At 57.1% G+C, this 19901-nt stretch overlaps 1 protein-coding gene across 1 annotated transcript in view; it reads left to right on the top strand.

Moving 5' to 3' along the window:
• The first annotated feature begins 631 nt into the window (after positions 1–631).
• The window catches only part of FAM53B (family with sequence similarity 53 member B), a 73091-nt gene continuing 53821 nt past the window's right edge, over positions 632–19901 (top strand). Inside the window, exons 1-2 of the mRNA XM_062215382.1 lie at positions 632–805; positions 9258–9312. Of these exons, the coding sequence (XP_062071366.1) occupies positions 728–805; positions 9258–9312 (133 nt within the window). The 5' untranslated portion in view covers positions 632–727. The remainder of the gene's footprint in view (positions 806–9257; positions 9313–19901) is intronic.

Raw genomic sequence — 19901 nt, forward strand, 5'->3', positions numbered from 1 at the left:
TACGGGCTGTGCGGGTTGGCGATGCCAAGGGGGCCCCGTCACTGCTGGAAGACAGCAAAGCTACACAGGCCTCCAGTGTTGCAGAGACGTTGGTGAGAGGTGACTCTTCCAAGGACGGAGTGTGTGCCTTTAAATGGACACCCTGATTCCTCGAGTCGCCCCTGTTGGGAACCAGGTGGAGAAGGGGGGCTAGTGGGCTGGCTGTGGGTCCCCTGCTGCCAGTTGGTTGCACAAGGGCCAGCTGCTTCAGTTTTAGACACGGGGATTGAGGCACGGTGGGACTCTCGGGTTCCCTGGATGTGGCCTGGTGTTTACCAAACTGGCCTGCATCAGCAGCTCAGTGGTGAGAGGCCGTGCAGCTTCTCACCCACCCCGATCCTGAGGACGGTCTTACAGGCATCACAGGGAGCCCTGCCTGAATGCAGCTCCGTTGGTAGGGGGGCTGTGTCTCACCTGCTTCCCAGAGCCAGGGGAGGGGCTGCTCTCTGGGGCCTTGGTCATCCGCATCCTGAACCCCTCGGGCTTTCTTTTGTCTTTCCAGGGAGTCGACCACGCGTGGCTGTTTCTCGGAGGGCCTCCCCGCCCCCACGAGCATGAGTGGCCAATGAGCTGTTGCTGCTGATGTCAGTCAGCCGGGAGGTGCCCAGGCATCACTCCTGCCCGTGTGCCCTGCTGAAGATGGCTTGTGCCCACCCTGGGGTGCAGCCCAGTGCCTGAGGTGCTGACGATGGTGATGATCCTGAGAAACAGCCTCGACAGCCAGGGAGCGGATGCCACAGCATGCAGGACCTTGAACCCTGAACCGGTAAGGACCTCGTGACCTCGTTTCCTTGATGACCTTGGAGGCCCCGTGTGCAGGTGGGGCTGTGGATGGGGCATCCCGGCCTAGCATACTGAGGTCAGAGTGCCCGGCAGTTGGACTCGATGAGGCGTCTTAAAGCTCGGGGGAGAACTGGCAGAGAGAACTCGCTCAGCCCAGAGTAGAGATGGCGGTGAGTGAGGTGGGCCAGGCCATTACCCTGGCCTGTGACAGCACACATGGCTCTGCCAGCCTGAGCCAGTGTTCTCTCTGCACCTGGTTTCCAGAGAGGAGCTGTGCCTTGCCCATGGCCGAGACAAGGCTGTGCCTCTGGTGGGCACAGAGCCGGTGCTGCTCCCGCGGGAATGTCAGGAGCAGAGCAATGGGGAAAGGAGGCACAGTGATCTGTGGTGACAGCATGCTGTCCTCTGACCCAGTGGTGGTGGCTGGGACAGGGAGTGGGTAGGGGGCCCTCAGCAGGGAGAAGAAGCCACTCTGAGGTCCGGATGCCCCTACGGATGAATTTGACAGACGGCTGAGGACTTGCCACGCTGCAGTGTCCCCCAAGAGCAAGGGGCACCCTTCATGGCTCCTCACCTGAGCCACACTCAGCACCCTTGGGGGCTCCCTTCCCCAGCCTTGTGCTCTGAAACCCAAGCTGGGGCAGACAGGCTGAGGTCTCTGGCCCTCCCAGGAGCTTGGGACAGCCCCAGCTTGGGACTGGCGCTCATTACCCAGGCCTTCCCAGAGCACCGGTGGTGTGTGTGGTGCTGGGCTGGGGAGGAGCGAGTCAGAGCTGGGCCCTGCTCTTCTTCCCATGAGAATCTCTGTCCAGTGGGGGAGGGCTGTCCAGGCGGTCACGGGCACAGGGACCCCTGAGGACCCCATCAGCGGTACCCCAAGCTGAAGCTTGTGAAGTCCAGGGCCGTCTAGAGGGGCTGGACTTGGCTCCGGTGTGTCAGGGAACAGCTCCCAGAGCAGGGACACTAGCTGGGGCCTTAGCAGGTGGGCACAGTGGCCCAGAAGCCAGCGGGGCAAGCTCCCTCATGTGACAAGGGTGACAGCCAGGCCGGGTCAGGGCATTCACTGCTTCCCTGGCTCTGCCCCTCCCCTCTCGCCTGCTCCACTTCCTGGGCGTGTGTTCATGCTTCTTCCTTCGGGCCAGCGTCAGCTCCCCCCAGGGCCCCAGTGCTGCCAGGGCAGGGGAGAAGCAGCTGAAGTGTGCTTGGTCGGTGGCAACCTTTGTTCACCGTGGCCAGGGACAGAGTTTGATCCCCGCCACCACCTGGTCCTGCCCGTCGGGTTCTTGTGGTAATGGCCTGGTCTTCTGGCTCCTTTAACCTGTCCACCCGTCAGCCACACACAGTACTGGTCTCGGCGGCCCCTCGAAGAACCGTTTCCTGGTTTCCCACCTCGGGCCCTTGCTAGGAGGTGCGAGGACTTTACCTAGTCTCATCTGTGACGTAGCCGCTGTGGCCTCAGCTGTGTGACTCCCGACTCAGGTGCTCGGGCCTCCCTGGCGTCCCGGCTCGGACGTCAGGGATGAGCCTGCCTCGGCCTGGGATTCTTTCCCTTTCTTTGGCTGCTCAGCCTAAACTGTAACGTCTTCTCCCCGCCCCTTGCCCACATACGTTGGTCCTCTTTTCCATATATCTTTTCCCCTCTCATAGGCACTTAGCATTGTTTAACCTTTTATCTGTTGATCTCATTTACTGATTGAACCCCAAACTAGAGTGGGATCTTTGTGAAGGCCCTGTGCTTGTTGCTGGATACCTAGGGGTGCTCAGGAGAAGGGCTGTGGAGGAGAGGAGGGCGTGGGTCCCATTGCCCTGTGGCTTCTGACCTCATTGCTGGCTTAGGCCTCTCCAGTGGCCGCTTGTTTCACAGCTGAGTGGGTACAGATGCCAGCTGCTCTGTTTTCTGTTGCTGGCGATTTTCTGAATGGTCGACCAGAGGTCCGGGGGAGCAGCCTTCCTGGGCGCAGCAGTGGACCGCCGCTGGGCAGGGTGGGGTGGGCTAGTGTTGGCCACCTCTTCCAGGAGGAGCACGGCCACCCAGCCCCAGCCAGGGAAGGAAACTGTCTTCTCAGGAGAGGAGAGACAGCTGGGACACAGGCAGGCTCCTTGGGACGGCTTCTGTCCGGGCACCCTCACTGCCTTCTGGGGACGGTCCCTCCTTGCTGCTGCTTGGCCGATGTGGGCTGGCACTTCCTTCTCCTTTCTTCCCTTTCCTGGACTCCAGTTGGTGGATCCATCAGGGGAGCTGCTGGGGGGCTTTGTCATCTGCCACGTGTGGACTGAGCCTTGGCCACGTCTGGGCCTGGCCCCGTGCGGCTTGTCTAGGGCAGGCAGGAGCATGGCAGGGCCCGTGTGGAGCCACTGGGAGTGTGGTTGCACCCAGCGCCTCAGGAGGCCCTAAGTCCACTCACCGCCTCCTGCTGCCTCGCACTGCCCCGCTGAGGGGCGAGTCGTGTGCTCCACCCCCGTGCAGAGACAGGGAGCTGGGGCTCAGAGAGCTCTGGAGGGGGGCACCCATGTCACAGGTGGGCGAGCAGGGTGCCCAGACATGATCTGCGCGTCGGGACCTTCCTGCAAGGCCCTGCTCCTACCCCAGAGGCTGTGGTCAGCTCAGGGATCCTCCAGGTCCTGGGAGACACATGCAGTGAGTGACTGAAGACCCCGACACTTGCTTCTAGCATGGAGACCCGTGGGACAGAAGCTGTGGCTGCCCCAGGCTGCCTGCAGAGGTTCAGGGGGAGGTGGTGGGATTTGCTTCAACCTCCTAACCCGTTTTCCTGGCAAATGCTGTCAGTTTAACAGCAGGAAAGATGGGGGATAATTTCTCTTTTGTTTTCTGATCAAATTGAGAAGATAGCAGAAGCAGAGGTTTAAGATTAAGAAAGAAAACAGGGTTGTGGAGGCTGGGAAATGTATCAGTGCAGGAGGCTTTGGAATTCTGGGAGCAGGCCCCAGAGGCATAGTCCACCCTGGCCCTGGGCTGCTTCTCAGTCAGAGGAGAGAAAGTCCAAATGGCAGGGCAAGTCCCCCAGGGGTCCTTGGAACCCAGTGTGCTGGAGGAGGAGCCCCAGCTGCTCCCTGAGGCCTGGGAACAAGCCTCCACCCCCACGCCTGCCCTCAGAGGGCTCAGTGAATGGTTCTCTTTCTTTAAAAAAAAAAAAACAAAAAAAAAACTAAATATTGGGGACACTGTGACTGTCCCTACTCCCAAGAAAGATGTAGGAGAAAAAAGGACAAAAGGGCTGAACTGGTGCTGTCAGTGTTTTGCCTTTTCTGGCACAGGGGCCACCTGCCCCAGGGAGAGGGCTGAGGGTGCAGGCAGTGCCCCAGCCCTGGCTGAGCCTGCGCGGCCTGCAGCCCTGGCCGTGCCCGCTTCCCCTTTGCCCCGCTCTGCCTGGTTGCTTTCCTCTGCCGAGTGGGCCCTTCCTGCTCGCGTTCTAACATTAGCCGCTGCCCCTGGAAGGCCGCCCAGACGTTTGACCTTGGGAACGCTGAGCTCCCCAGCTCCTTCCCGCTCGCCCACGCTTGGGCCGAGGGCCTCTTCTCTCGTCTCCTGAGTGATCACCCTCTTGGCTGGGTCGGGCCTTCTCTCCCCGGCGAGTCTCCCAGCCCCCTCTCAAGTCCGGAGGAAAAGGGAGCTGGTGAGTGGCGGCTCCTGGGCAGAGGGCAGAGCACAGCCCCAGGTTGCCTGACGTTTCCCATAACTCCCCACACTGTCAGATTAGGAGGCTAAGGCCAGGTTCCTTGCCTGGGGTCTTCAGGGTGAGTGGCCGTGTCAGGCCTTGTGCCCACCTGCCTGGCCATGGGGGGCTCTTCATGCCCTTGGGCACCCTGAGTTGGCATTTTAGGCTAAACAACCCCAGCCCACATCCCTGGCAGGCCACAGGCTGCCCTGAAGTCAAAGGCAGCGTCCAAGGCAGGGTGGTGCCGTCTCCTGGGCTAGCAGAGATACTAGGGGCCAGCTCTGCGTCAGCAGTCAGAGCTGCCACGTTGTCATCTGTCTCTGGGGGCCTCCACCTGAGGCGCTGTCCCCTCCTTGGCTTCTCTTTTCGCTTCTTGGGGCTGGGGTCTCCCTGGGTGCTGTTTGGCAGGGGCGGGTGCTCAGCCTCTCTCCCCCGCCCCGGAGCTGAGCGTGAGCTCCTCCCTGCTGCGCTGCGGCTCCCTGTAGCTCTGTCGGGAGAAGGAAAAAGTGACTCGCCTGTCTTAGTCAGCTGCTGCAGAAGGCAGGGCCGCCGTGGGCCGGGCCTGGCACGGTCTCCTCGGCCGCTTCCCCACTTGGAGGCTCCATTGCGTCTTTACTGCAGTCGGGGCTTCTTCCCTGCAGTCTGTTTGGTTTCCAGCCTTTGCCTTTGCCACGATTGCCTCTCTGACTCCAAAACCCTTCTCTGGGGGTTTCCGAGGCGTCTCACAGAGACGAGGTCTGGTCCTGGGGTGGCTTTGTCGTGGGAGATAAACCCAAGGGAAAAGTGCCCTTGTCTTGTTTCACTGGGAACCTCTGCCAGGGCAGGCCTCGCCTCTGCAGATGCAGAGTGTCTTGTAAACTTACGAGGGCCTCAGCACTGGCGATTTGCTGGGCCTTCCACTGTAGGTGCAGAGGACTGGGCAGGGGTTAGGGACTTGGCTGCAGGGGCAGCATCGCCAGTGGACATTGTGTCACCTCCCTGGTAGGCTGGAGGTTAAAAGGCTCTGACCAACCTGGGAGCCACGCGGAAGCACCTGGGGTTGCTTTGCTCATGTGGGATGAGGCCTGCAGAAACCTGCCGGTGGTCAGGGTATGCTGACACCTTGGGAAACTGTTTAGTACAGAGGTTTTGGGCCTGACCACCACTGGCTAGCCTCACAGAGAGGGCTCTGAAAGCAAGAGGGGCCCTGATCCCATCTCGAGGTGCAGCGGCTCCTCATTTGTAAGTGGCAGAGACCATTTTCTGCTAACTCACACCAAAGGAGGACTCAGGCTCCCAGGCCCACAGAGGGCGGGGCCTGGGCGTAGGGAGAGGACCATGGGAGCAGGTGCACTTGGGCAGGCTGAGTGCCCCCTTGCTGGGTGGATCAGCCTCTGAGGCCCCTTGGTTCAGGAGTCAGCGCCACAGAGCAGCGAGTGTCGGGGCAGCCATGTCTCGTTCCATGCCCACTTGTTCCGGGGCACCTGGGGGCATCGTGGTCGACACTCCCACCGTGGCACTATCTTGTCAGGGAAGGAGGTGCCCTGATGCAAAACTGGGGTGCCACTGGCAGAAGGGAGCTGTAGTTCTGCCTCCTCAATGAGAGGAGCAAGGGGTGGCCCATCTAGAGGGGGAAAATGGAGAAGTTGTTCCTTCAGTGGTCTGAGACCCTTTGGGTGGACACTGGAGGCTGACGTGAGGAGCCTGGGTCAGGCTGGGTGGGGAGGCCCTTTGCTGTCTTCCTGAGTTTTGACCTCGCATGAGTCCATTAATTTGGGAGGCAGTGGGTTCTGCCCGGGGGAAATCCAGTTTGTTGGTCTGGCCTCCACCGGGTGAAGTGGCCATAGCCGTGGTGTCTGCTCTGTGCTCGGATCTTATGAACAAGATGACCCCTTTCCTTAGGAAGCTTCCGTTCTCATGGAGCAGAGAATAAGCACAAGTCCAAGCTGCTTCAGGCTGTGTAGTATCAAACGGGCTGTGCAGACTCCTCTCCCGCACGCACAGGCAAGGATGGGACAGAAGACGCGGAGCTTCTGCGAGGGAGGGGGCAGGAGATGCTGTGGCCTGGATTTTATTCTGGTTGTGGAAAGTTGTTGGAGAGCAACGGCTTGGTCTGACCTCAGCTTTGAAAGATGACTTCGAGTTTTGGGTGCAGGCTGGAGAGCTCTGTGAGGTAGTTCAGTGGGTGGGAGGGTTGGTGGTGATTTGGACACAGGGTGGTGGGGGAGTGGGAGTGTGCTCCCCCACCTGGAAGCAGTGGGCTCCTCTGGGCCCTGCAGCAAAAGCCACCAGGTCCTTGTTGAACGAGTGAAGATGTGGGTGAGTGAACGAGGGACCTGGTAGCCTTGTGTATTGGCCCAGGGGTGTCCCATGGCGGGCTGCAAGATAGGTACCTCTCATGTCCACCTTCCCTGGGGGGCCTGAGCGGGAATGTCCTGTGGTGCCCTCTAAGGCCTAGTGGGAGGCAAAGGCCTAGGGTCTGTGTTCCACTTAGTGGCACTGGTGTCCACTTTTTTTTTTTTTTCCAAGATTCATTTATTTATTCGAAAGGCAGAGTCATAGAGAGGCGGAGGCACACACACACAGAGGTAGAGAGAGAGAGAGAGAAAGAGAGAGAGAGGTCTTCTATCCACTGGTTTACTCCCCAGATGACCACAAAGGCCAGAGCTGTGCTGATCCGAAGCGAGGAGCTTCTTCTGGATCTCCCATACGGGTGCAGAGGCCCAAGCACTTGGGCTGTCCTTCACTGCTTTCCGAAGTCATAGCAGAGAGCTGGATCAGAAGTGGAGCAGCCAGGACTCGAATAGGTGCCCATATGGGATGCCGGCACTGCAGATGGTGGCTTTACCCGCTACACCACGGCGCCGGCCCCAGTGTCCACTTTCTTTTGCCTTCCATAGCCTGGCCTGGACTTCTGTGGGCTCCCAGTCTGAGTTGCCAGTGCAGGGCTGGAGCCGTGGCTCCTCAGGTGGTGTTCTGGGGCTTAGGTGCCATTTGAGCACTGGGAGCTGTCTCCTTGCCTTGGATAGGCCAGATTTACTCCCTCTGAACCCTGCTTCTCAGAGCCAGGGGCCTGCCTGGCTTCCACAGGCCGTGTGCTTGGCCACGCAGGCAGCCTAGCCCCTGTGGCAGGCTCTGCTGTATTTGTCACCCGCTCTCCACAAGTGGTGCTGGTGTGGCTTTTGGCTGCACGTCCTGTAGCATTAACTGTGTGAGCTGAGGGAGGCAGGTACAGCTCTAACTCTTCCAGGTACGGCCATGGATAGGTGTCGAGTACATGGTCGTGTCACAGTGGGATCCAGGGGGGCGAGCTGACCGATTGTGTCTGGATTGGTTTAAACTGAGGAAGGGTGCTGGAGAAAGACTGTCCCCCTGTATTCCCTGTGAGCTCCTGGTCCTCTAACACACGCTCAGGCGTTCCCCACCCCCCTCTCCTCCCCAAAGCCAGCCCTGACCTCTGCCGCACCTCGCACACAGGCCTGGCAGCCCTCCAGCCCCAAGCTCTCAGTGTTGTAATGGTGTGTCCACCATGTCCTCTGCGACCCCAGCCTTGTCAGGGTGGACCCTCAGCTATCCGTGGGCTGCATGCCCTGCCGTGCAAGGGCAGAGGTTCGGGTCTGGGCGGCTGGGGTGGGTGAGGGCGCTGGTGCCAGCTGCTTGCCACCCTCTTATCTGGGTGGGGCAGGCGTTCCTCGTCAGCCCCACCTTCCTGCCAGGGCTTAAAGAGCCAGGGCCTGTGCTCCTGGCCGCTCCTCATTTGAGGGGGTGGGCGTCGGGGTCTCCTCTGGGAAGCTGGAGCCCTCTGTGACAGGCTGACTCCTCGGGGATGGAGGGTGGTGTTCACTGTCACTCTAGCACCCCCACCCCCCACAGCCTGCCGTGTGAGGCCCCCAGCACGCGTCTGTTTAGTGAGTGCATGAGCGAGTCTTTGGAATCTTTGAGTCAGACAGACTTTCTTCCCGGGGTCTGACTGGGCACGGTCTCTTCTTCACGAGAGGCCAGAACAAGCCTCTTGACCTGCACATATCCGCTGGCACGAGGAACTCTCAGGATATTCCATGCTTGATTTACTGTGTAGACAATGAGCAAGTGCCTGGGACTTAGGGCTCTCCTAGGCCTCGGTACCTGTTTCCCAGCCGTGGCCCTGGCATTCAGCCGAGGTGCGGCGTGGAGTAAGGGGAGACGTGGGGTGCCGACAGTGGACAGGAAACCCTGGTGGGATATTGTGCCCCGCAGTACAGAGGCCGTAGCTCCTGTGATGAGACCAGATAGACCCTTCCTGTTTCTTTTTTCCTTGAAGATGCCGGGGTGGGGCTGGCAGGCTCCCTGTAGCCGCAGAACCGCCAGCCCCCCTCTTAACTGAGCGGGAAGAGCTGCGTTAGCTTTCCCAGGGGAGGGATCTGGGAGTGGGAGACAGGCCCTCTGCGCTCACTCCAGGTTCCTCCTGGCCCAGGGAGGTCCCGCCCTGCTCCCTCCTCCGCATCACTCGTGTGGAAAAATCCCTTCCTGGCCGAGACGGGGTGGGGGGTGGGAGCTTTCTGCGGGCTTGAAAGCCCATTCCCTGGATGCGTGCACGACGGCCTGGAGCCTGGGGCAGGGCGCGGGGGCTGACTCTGCGCAGCGGCTGTCTCTTGGAGTGCTCTTCCTCCATCTCCCTAGTCTGACGTTGGCCACGGGCAGTCCCCCTTCAGTCGTGACGTTAGCGAGGGAGCAGCGCAGTCATGTGCAGACGTGCTTCTCATGACTCGGAGAGTGAACGGCTTTTCTGGTTGTTTTCAGCACACGCCAAAGAAGATGAGTCAAGGACCTACCCTTTTCTCTTGTGGAATTATGGGTAAGTAGCCCGGCGGGCCCGAGCCTTCGTCCTCTAGTCCTTGCAGCCAGGGCCCGAGTCCAGCAGGTGAGATGCCGGGAGCGCTCCCGGACTCAGGTTCCGAGAGAGCGGCCCGGGACTCTCCTCTCTCTGTGTGTGAACCCCGGGTCCCCAGCGGTGCTGGAGTGGCCCCGGGGCTGCTGGGACGCGGAGGGCCCAGGCACTGGTGTGTGCTTCGTGACTGTGGGTTTCTCCTCTAGCATTAAGAGTTGCTGTCCAACCAGTAAAGTAAACCATGTTGCTTTTTGTCATTCAGAACAAAACCTCCCAAAGTGTAAAGGAGAAAACAGAAATCCCCATCGTAGTCCTGGGGGCTGGTGGGAGCTGCTGGTGACGTTTTCCTGTTCATTGGTGTCGTTTGCATCTTTTCATGTGGCCAGGTCCATGATGAACGCAGTTACGTGAAGCTGCGTCGGCGTACGTTTCCCACGCGCTCTTCCCACGGCGCACCGTTGTTCATTCCACGCATTTCAGAGCTCTCGGGTGCTGCGCTGTGTGGCTGGATCCCAGTGTCTCATGATGTCACTGTTCCTTGGTTGGTGGGTGGAGGGGCTGTTTTGTTTGCTGCTCTTATTGACGTTGGCCACGTAAGCATCTCAGTCTGCCTTTGAGGCCATCTTTCAGGTTCGTGCCTAGGTTGGAGGGCAGGGACTTTTCCAAGGCCCGAGATCCACTCTGCCGACGTGCCTCTCAGGAAGTGCTCTCCGCTCCTCTGTTGCCATGCCTGGGAGAATGACTGGTTTTTATAGGGGATGAAAAGAGCTGACCATATTGACCATATGGATGTCTTGGTGTGCAGAACGGCTGGGTATGGTTTCTCCTGTGGGTGTCTCTCTGGGCCTCTCCTGCCCTCTCTGGGGACATCTTGCCAGGTGTGAGTTGGTGGCATCTGTGTTGAGTCAGAAACCAGACTTTGACAGTGGACAACCCTTGGGCTCTCAGGTTCCCAGTCTGTCTGCCGAGGGCCATACAAAGTCTCCGTGCCTTTCCCTCTGTGTCCGGTGTTGTTGTTGTTGTTGTTTTTCTCCTCCTTACCTTGAGGCACTTCTCAAAGTAGAAGAGAGGATGAGGATGAAGATGAGGAGGGTACTGGGTCTGTCCCATAATCCTGTGCAGCTGCAGGGGCAGGGGCTTGCTCGTTCACAGAAGAAAACTGAGGCCGAGGGAGGTCACCCTCCCCTTGGGAGGCAGAGGTGAACCCAGGAGGAGGAGAAGGGAGACTGCTCGGTGGTCCTCTGAAGGCTGCCAGCCAGAGGATCCAGGACCAGGGAGGTCACCTGGCCTTGGCTGACCTGTGTGGCGTGCTTCAGAGGCCTGTCCTCCCGTGGGATCGGCCGCTGCTTTCCACAAACCCTCAGTGCCCAGTCGCGTGGCCCAGAAGCCTTCCTTGTTGCTTCCAGAGTCCATCTCACGACTGGGCTTGCTGCCTGCCGCCTTCCCAGGAAGACAGAGGCAGGCTCCTGGGCGCGCCCAGCCCCTCAACCCTGCCTCGACTTCAGCTCCAGATGGGGCCTTCCCTGTAAACTGGGTTGTTGAGATGCTGGTCTTTATTTCAAGGTTGTTCATGCGTTAGTCTTGCTGCACCTTTGCACTGTGTGCGTCAAAATAAGGTGGAACTCTTGTGGGTTTAATGGGCAGTGTTGGGGCTCAGATAACCCTTCTGAACTGCCTGACTGGTACTAGTGCCTGACTGGTGTGCCGGGCACTTGGGGCAGGAGTGGAGTGAGCCACACCCTGCCCCTGCTCTCGAGGGGATGTCTGTCCGGCAGAGGAGCAAGAAGAAGCAACAGTGGCTTCTCCATGGTTTAGGACAACTTCCTAGGCAGCAGAGGCCTGTAGAGCTGTGGGCAGATCTCCCCGTCTTCCTGAGCCTTGGTTTCCTCGCCTGGCAAGTGGGCAGGTGCTTGTAGCAGCACCCCAGAGGCGCCAGCTGCCACCCCCCCCCCCCCCAACACCATCGCTTTCGTGAACTTGTTAAGACAGGAGTGTCAGCTGTCAGAGGCCTCACCAAGCCCCGCTGTACTGGAGGAAGCTCAGGTTACTCTCGGCTCATCCAATCCAAGGTTTTGGTGGCCTCACCCTGCCACGGGAACCGGGAGCGCACTCCAGGCGTGGAGATGTCTTGGGTGTGCCGGCTTTTCAGTGCCTGGGAAGACAATACCCTGAGGGGCCGGCTGGACTTCCCCAGAGGCTGTTGGACTGTTCCAGGCCAGACAAAGCTAAGCACAGATCAACGCCAAGTTATTATAATTGCCAGCTCCCAGCCCATCGCCTGAGATAGAGGACTCCGCTGTGGCTTCCCCTGAGAGCTGGGAGCAGTTGGCCCCGCGTCTCAGGGTTTTCCCCTCCTCGGCCCCCATTCAGGGTCCTAGCTGGAAGGCAGCATGAGTTTCAAGATCCGGGCAGGTGCCTTTGGGTGTGAAGGGCAGGGGCCCACTCGCTGCTTCTTGGAGTGCCACCCTTCCCAGTCGCGTGGGCTCCTCTGCCTGCCGAGGTTGAGCACACACCTGATGGAGTCAGGGCCTGGCAGCAGTGCTTCGTGCTCTGTGATTGAGAGCTGGGTCCCAAGCCTCGCCTCACCCTTGTCTCCCACTGCAGGTTGGGGATTTGATATAAAGTGGTTTTGTGCGTTTCCAAAACAGGCGAGAGAACAAAGCCAAGGTGAGGTGTGGGAGGCAGAGGCAGAGTGGAGTGAAGCTGGTCCCCGCCCGCCTGCCCTGTGCCTGGCGGTCATACCCTGCAGGGACCCTTTCAGCAGAGGCCTGTATCGCCTCTTGGTTCCCTTTCTGTCCTGTGGCCTACCCCGAGCCCCCTTGCTGGGCCAGACCGGGGCTGCCTCTGCTGACAGCTTCTCTGGGGAAGAGCCGCCTGCATGACCAGTCATCCCGCACTTCACACAGGAAGCTCTGCCCTGATTCCTGGCGCTCACTTCTAGCGGGTGTCGTGCGGGGCCTCGGCAGGGACTGTGGTGGAGCTGCAGCACACGGCTCCCTCCAGAGCCGCCATTTGCAGTGGGGGTTGTCTGCAGCTGACCTGGGGTGCACATGTGTTAGTTTAATCTTTTTTGGTGCAACAGGGCACGTGGTGTGAGCGCTGCCGCCGTTCACCACCCCTGGCTAATTGCAGCCATTACATGAGTGCTGTGTGGCCGGGACGATGGACACCCCACATTCCATTTTCCATAGCATCCAGGCGGGGAGAGGACCTGGAAGTGGCAGAATACGTGAGCGCGTGAAGGCACACCGGCGCTTTCTGAAAGGCCGCTAGGAAGAGACTTGTTCTCGGTCAGAGGGACTGAGAACAGAACAGTTCATCTGCTCAGAAAAATTAGATGGAAACCCATAATTACTCTAGGAGTTGCGGTAATAAATTATTTATTAATGTAAATTATTTCACAGGCAAAGAACATAGAGGAAACTTGAGCAGAAGGGGCATACATTATGTATAGAGAGGAATTGTGAAAATATTCCAGCAGCCGACTTGTGTGCAGGTTTGTCAGCATTTTAATTATGCGATCTTACTCTCAGTGTTTAATTACTTGGCTGTTAAAGTCTACTCTGTACATAAAAGGGTTGTTCCCAGGGGTACTCTTTGTGTTAATTTCTACAGGGTAAACCATTTTTCTGTGTTGGGTTGTGTAGATCCACGTAGGACTAAGATTTCACTTTGAGATTTGGTAGCTTTTGGTCTTCTAACTCAGCCACTATCTGTTGTTGAAGGTGGCACGTGACTGTACCTCGTATGGAAAGCTGGCATTCAGAGGTTGAGTGTTTTCAATTTCTTAAGACAAACCCATGAAGGAGACAAAATGAACAACAAAATTGGAGCTGTCTAAGCCCAATTTTTGCTCTCTGCCACTGTGTCCTTCAGACGTAGCCGTTTTGAGTGACCCCTGGGCCAGGACCTCCTGTAAGAAATTACTCATGGAGCTGGCTTTGTGGTGCAGCAAGTCCCGCCGCTGCTTGCAATGCCAGCGTCTCATCGGAGAGCTGGGTTGAGTCCCAGCTGCTCCACTTCTGCTCCATCTTCCTGCTCATGTGCCCAGAAAGGCAGCAGTTGATGGCCCAAGTACTCGAACCCCTGCCACCCATGTAGGAGACCAGGCTGGAGCTCCTGGCTTCCACCTCGTCCAGGTCTGGCCTCCTGGGGAGTGAGCCAGCAGATGAAAGATACTGTCTCACTGTCTTTCTCCCTGTTGCTCTGCCTTTAAAAACAAACAAACAAACAAACCTTAAGATGGACAGATATACAAACAGATGAATGAAACAAAATGAACGATAGCAGTAACAAAACTGGAGCTGTGTAAACCACTGAGCTTTGCTGCTGTTTCAGGGAGAGCCGTTTTGAATGCGGTCGCTGGGTTAGGACCCCCAGTAAGGAAAGAACTGGTTGAGGCTGACATTGTGGCGCAGCTGGCTAAGCCGCCATTTGCAATGCTGGCGTCCTACCTAGGAGCTCTGGTTTGCGTCCGGTCTGCTCTGCTTCCAGTCCAGCTCCCTGCTGCTGTGCCTGGGGAGGCAGCAGAAGGTGGCCCCAGGACGTGAGCCCCTGCACCCATGTGGGAGAAGTTCTAGGATTCTGGCTTCTGCCTGGCCATTGTGGCTATTTGGGGAATGAACCAGTAGATGGAAGATTCTGTCTCTCACTCTTCCAAATAAATAAAATAAATCTTTAAAAAAAAAAAAAGAAACTACTTATGAGCCAATATAGTCTATAATTAGATTTGCTTTCATTAAAAATTCATGTTTATGCACAAGTATGCAAATGTATGATTTTTATAATTTTACTTTTTAAAGGTTTTATTTATTGTGGTCAAATGTGTGATTTTTAAAAAATCTCTTAAACAGTTTAAGGTTTATCTATACAGGTTGCTTTTCTTTTTCTTTTTTTTTTTTTAAGAGTGGAAAGTGAGAGAGAGAGAAACAGAGAGAAAGGTCTTCCTTTTCCGTTGGTTCACTTTGCAATGGCTGCTGTGGCTGGCACACCGCGCTGATCCGAAGCCAGGAGCCAGGTGCTTCTCCTGGTCTCCCATGCCGGTGCAGGGCCCAAACACTTGGGCCATCCTCCACTGCACTCCCGGGCCACAGCAGAGAGCTGGACTGGAAGAGGAACAACTGGGACAGAATCTAGTGCCCCGACCGGGACTAGAACCTGGTGTGCCAGCACCACAGGTGGAGGATTAGCCTATTGAGCCATGGCACCGGCCTACAGGTTGCTTTTCTAAAGATTTATTTATTTGAAAGACACAGAAAAAAAGAGAAAAAGAAATAGCTCCCACCCGCTGGTTCACTCCTCAAATACCCACAATGGCCAGAGCTGTTGCTGGAGCCAGGAGCCAGGAGAGCAATCCAGGTCTCCCACGTGAGTGGCAAGAACCCAGTTCCTTGAGCTATCACCACTGCCTCTTAGGGTTTGCAATAGCAGGAAGCCGGAGTCAGGAGCCCCAGGTGAACATGAAACCTAGGCACTCTGATGCGAGACACTGGCATCTGCTCGGCTGAGTGCCCACTGCCTTCACAGGATGCTTTGACTTCTTCCTGGTATCATTTTGTCAGTCTCTATGTTTCTGGAATAGAGTAATCCTGAATGTACCTACAGGGTTGGTTGGCCACGATACCTGTTTCCAGTGAGAAGTGAGAAGGTAACTCCTGGGCGGTCTTCTCACCCGGCTTGTGCTGAGTTGGGGTGGGGATGGTGCCAGAGGACAGGGAGTGGCTACTGCGGACCCTCTGCATGCCATGTCTTCCATGTTGAAAGACGGTTGTGTTGGGAGGCAACCTGGCCCAAGTTTGGGGCGTGGCTTGGGATTGCAGGCTCATCTAAGTCTGGGCTGTGCCACGTGGGAGTGTTGGTTCGAGGCCTGGCTACTTTGCGTCTGATCCAGCTCTGCTGTGGCCTGGGAAAGCAGCAGAAGATGGCCCAGGTACTTGGGTCCCTGCACCCACATCAGAGACGAGGAGGGAGTTCTTGGCTCCAGGCTTTGGTTTAGTTCAGACCTGGCTGGTGGAGCCATTTGGGAAGTGAACTAGGCAGATTTAAGGTCTCTCTCTTTGTCTCTGTCCCTCCTCTCTGTCTCTCCTCTTTGCCTTTCAAATACATAAGTAAACAAATAAATCTTAAAAAAAAAAAAATCACAACAGCGCTGCTGTAGACCACCTGGGCCCTGGTGGTCTTAACCCTTTCCTTTGTCTTCATCAGCTTCTATGGCTTCTTGAGGAGCCCTGTGGGCCAGCCCTTCTGCCTCCCTGGGGGGCTGTGGTGGAGCATTATTGCCACATTCTGGTCCCTGACTCTAGGCTCCTTGTGTGAGGACTTTGGTCCCCTGTATCGTCCTGAACCTAAGACACAGCTGCCATTTTGCAGTCCATCCCGGGCAAGAGGGCAGCACCAAAGACTGAGGCCTGGGTAGGCAAAGTCTCGAAGCCTTATCTTCCTCACAAAGCCCTGAGTGGACACAGGTAGAGGAGGTCCATGGGCCAGGGCTCCAAGGTCCCTTCAAGGTACAGATGACGCTGTTGTGGCAGAGCTCAGGTGATTGACCTGCTCCTTGTTCATGACATGAATGTAGCAGAGCTGCCCTTGGAAGGACGCCTGGTCCTCTGCAGTGCCCCCTTGATGGGGCTGGAGCGTATCCTCAAACCCAGCATGGAGTCGTCGCTGCCCTGGGGCCAAGCTACCCCTACCCAGTCCTTTTGTCAGGGTGGGGGTGAGGCTGGCACAGGCCGACAGGTGTGAAGTCCTCAGACAGCAGCAGTGGTGTGGCTGCAGGCTTGTTAACACTGGGGCCGGGAGCTGCAGGAATCCGGTATCTTGGGTCTGTACTTAAGGTCCTGAACCTTTTCTGGAAATCATCCTCTGCTGTGACCATGTCACTGGGAGGCAGCATCCGAGAAACAGCACAGCCATTCCGGGGCTGTCAGCTCCTGTGAGCAGATGGAAGCCTCTTCTCTTGAGGAGTCTGGGTGCTTGGGAGTGTCCCTTCAGGTTCAAGGGCAGAAGTGGCAAGGTGAGCATGTAAGGTTGATGCTCCATTCTCCCGAGAGCTTCTCTGTCTGCGATCTCCGGCGTCTGTGTACCTAGCAGCTCTGCCCTCCGAGTCAAGAGGTCAAGACTCCGGAGCCTGTGACAGTGCATTTGAGGCCTTGTGTCTTTGTGGACTCGGTCATCAGAGCCAGAAACTTCAAGCTTAGTTATTACTGGGCCTTGGCTTTGGAGTAGACCTTTGCCATCCATCTGGGCCCAAGGGTGTTTGCGTGGTCACCGTCTCATCTGTAGGCAAAGCCCGCCTCCTCCCCCCCCCCCCCCCATGCACACCTGTGTGTAAGTTCAGACTGGCGAAGGTGGGCGTGGAAGGGGCAGTGCAGGATGCAGTGACTGTGCCTGTGCCCTCAGGCTGTGTACCGTAGACACCATGCGGGGCTCCAGGTGTCGAGGGAGCGCCCCTGCGAAGCTTTGGGTCACACCTGATAGACTGCAGCATGTTGTCAGGGACACAGCAGGAGGCTGCAACCTGTGCACACGAGCCACAGGCAAAGGCCCATGGCTGCAGAGGAAGCCAGGAGGGCTCGCCACTCGTCTGGGAAACAGAGACCTGTAGGGACTGGAAGGGCGAAGCCATCTTTCTCCGTGGTTCTACTTCCTGTAATTGGCACAAACCGAAACCAAAAGCAGAACACTGGCTTCCGATGATGTTATGGATGCAGGTCTGTAGAGAGGAGAATAGTCAGTCGTCTGCAGCCTCCTGGGTGTGGCTGCCAGGTTGCCGTGCTGTGGTTCTGATGGACGTGTTTCAAGAACACAGACCCCTTGTGGCTGTGGTCCAGAGCGCTGGTTCTCAGCACATTTGTATGAAAGGAAGTTGGAGAGTTGGTTAGAACGCAGAGTCCTGCCCTCAGAGAGTTCAAGCAAGTGAGGGACACGACTCGAGAATCCACACTTGATAAACAGCTGCTTCCGTAGCTCACGTGGAAAGCACCCTTGGAGAAGCCCCAGTGCAGAGAACAGGGGCCCGTGCTTGTGCCTGAGACCCCAGAGATGTGAACCTGGTGGCAGACGAGCCAGGAAGAGAGTTTCCGGTCCTGTCGGTTATCATAGCGATGGTGGCCTGATCTAGGGCCTGTGCTGGACCCACATTTAATGCTCACAGTAGCACCGGGAGATTAAGTTACTTGAAGAATTGAGGTTTGAACCCAGGGCCACACCCTTTCCACAGCACCAAGTGACCATTGCTCAGTGGAGTCCCCGTGTCTCTCGCCATTGTCACCTCAGAAAGAGTTATAGTTGTTTGTGCAGAAGCGATGTTGAATGGGGGGGCGGGGGCACCCAGGGTCCTCTTCTCCGAGCCCTGCTGGGGCCCTTTGTACAGTGTGACGTGCTTGGGCACCTTGCCATTAAAAATTAGCTTCTATTCCTGTTTCTTTTGTCTGGTGACCTGACCCAGCAAATTGCCTTCTGTTCCCTGAGTGAAGGGAAAAAAAACAAGGGCTAAACATAGCCTGGATTGTTTTTGCTTTTCATATATTGTACTTCTTGAGATGTTTCTATCTAAAGATAGAAACAATTAAAACATTATCAGCCCGGAGAGAACAAGTGGCCACCTGGCTGGCGTTGGTCCACTTTGCATATTCAGTGTCTTAGATCTTCACAGGCAGCCGTCCAGAGCCTGGGTGGGCCAGAGAGCTCAAGGCCCAGCCCAGGCTGGACCTGCGTCGCCCAGGACAGAAGGTGACCCAGGCTGAGTGAACACCGCAGCTCCTCTGTCACTGTGGTCTGCATTTTGTCACCTTCTCTTCTGCCCGCCCCGGCCTGCTGTGTGGCACAGTTCACGCTGGTCCCTGGGGAGCTGTGCTGAGGTTGTGCTCAGAACTGGGGGTGCAGCAGCAGAGGCCTGCCTGCAAGCAGGTCCTGAAGGCTCTGTTGCCCCGTGTGCGTGGGTGCACAGGGCCCGCGTGGAGAAGGGCTGAGCTGGCTGCTAGGTGTGCAGGAAAAGCTCTTCCTGGTGGAAGGAGGATGAGGGTGGGAGGAGAACCTTCCAGTCCTTTGCAGAGAGGTGCAGACTGGATGTCTGGGGAGGCTGCAGTTCTGTTGCAGGTGCACTGCGCTCCCGTTGAACCAGTGTGCTGAGTTGAGAACTGACAGTTCTGCAACAAAGAAATCTTACATGGTAAGGTCACAGGAGCTTGCTCTTCAGAACAGAATGGTGAGTGAGGGGCTAGGCATTTGGTACAGTGGTTAACTGCTACTTGGGATGCCCACCTCCATATCAGGGTGCCCGGTTCAAATATCTCCTCTGCCTTTCAAATAAAAAAAAGAAAAGAAAAGAAACAAATAAAAATGTAGAACAGAATGGAGCAGGCCCAACCGGCTGACACGGGTGTGTCAGAATTCACCATCCAACCCTGGTACCCCATAGGGAATTGGCCCCAGCTCTCTGTGTAGATTTTACCTATGCGCATACCTGCGACCTTGTGTTACACGTTCGTTTCATGAAGAATCGCCGGCACGTCTGTAGAAAATGAGGAAGGTGGCACTTCAGGGACGGCTCAGGGGTTTTCAGGGAGGAGGATTTTGATTCTGTGATTCTTGTCTGGCCTCTGATGCCCTCGGTTGATTTGTTCTTTAGTGTAGGGTCTACTGGGGGAAACCTGAGCAGGTGGGCCTGGGGCCAGGCTGGAATGTTTGTATCCACGGGTGATGGCCCAGGGGACGGACCATGACGGGCGGGGACTTCAGAAAGTCCTCTGAGGGCAGTGAGGAGCGGGGGCTGGGGAGGTGCCGTGGAGGAGCACCGAGGTCACGGCCGGGCCCCGGGACAGGAAGGGCACTGCCGGGGGGAGACGTGGTGGGCTCATGTTGAGCCGGCCCCTGATTCTTCCCCTGCTTTCCCTGGATGCAGGGAGAATTCTGTCAGTGAAACCAGAGTGGGTCACGGGTGACAGTCGCTGAGGCTGGGTTTCTGGGGACCTGGTGGAGCCACGCTCTGCAGCATGCCCCTGGTTCTTCGAGCTCCAGCCGTGGTGCCACCGTCTTGGGGTCCTCTCTGCCCTGTGGCTGGGCCCACTGTTCCTTTCTCAGTCTGCCACATGCATTTCCTCTCTGGTACCTCAGTGGCTTGTTCCAAAAGAGAAGTTGGTGGCCAGTGTTACTTTATAGCTGCTGAAAACTCAGAGATGCAAACCCAGAGATGAGGGTGGATTTATGCCCTGGCCCACTTTCTGAGTTGAGCCAGAGTTTTGCACCAGTGGGCTAGGTGGTCACACCCTCCATGACTTAACTAATACGTTTGTCTTCATAGAAAGTTTGGAGCGGCTGGTGCTGTGGTGCAGCAGGTAAGCTGCTGCCCACGGTGCCAGTGTCCCATGTTTGTTGGTTCATGTCCTGGCTGCTCCACTTCTGATCCAGCTCCCTGCTAATGCATTTGGGAAAGCAGTGGAAGATGGCCCAAGTGTGTGGGCCCCTGCCACCCATGTGGGAGACCAGATGGAGTTCCTGGCTCTTAGCTTTGACCTGGCCCAGCCCTGGCTGATGTAGCCATTTAGAATGTGAACCAG

The sequence above is a fragment of the Lepus europaeus genome, chromosome 17, assembly GCF_033115175.1.
Source record: "Lepus europaeus isolate LE1 chromosome 17, mLepTim1.pri, whole genome shotgun sequence".
Classification (NCBI taxonomy): Eukaryota; Metazoa; Chordata; class Mammalia; order Lagomorpha; family Leporidae; genus Lepus; species Lepus europaeus.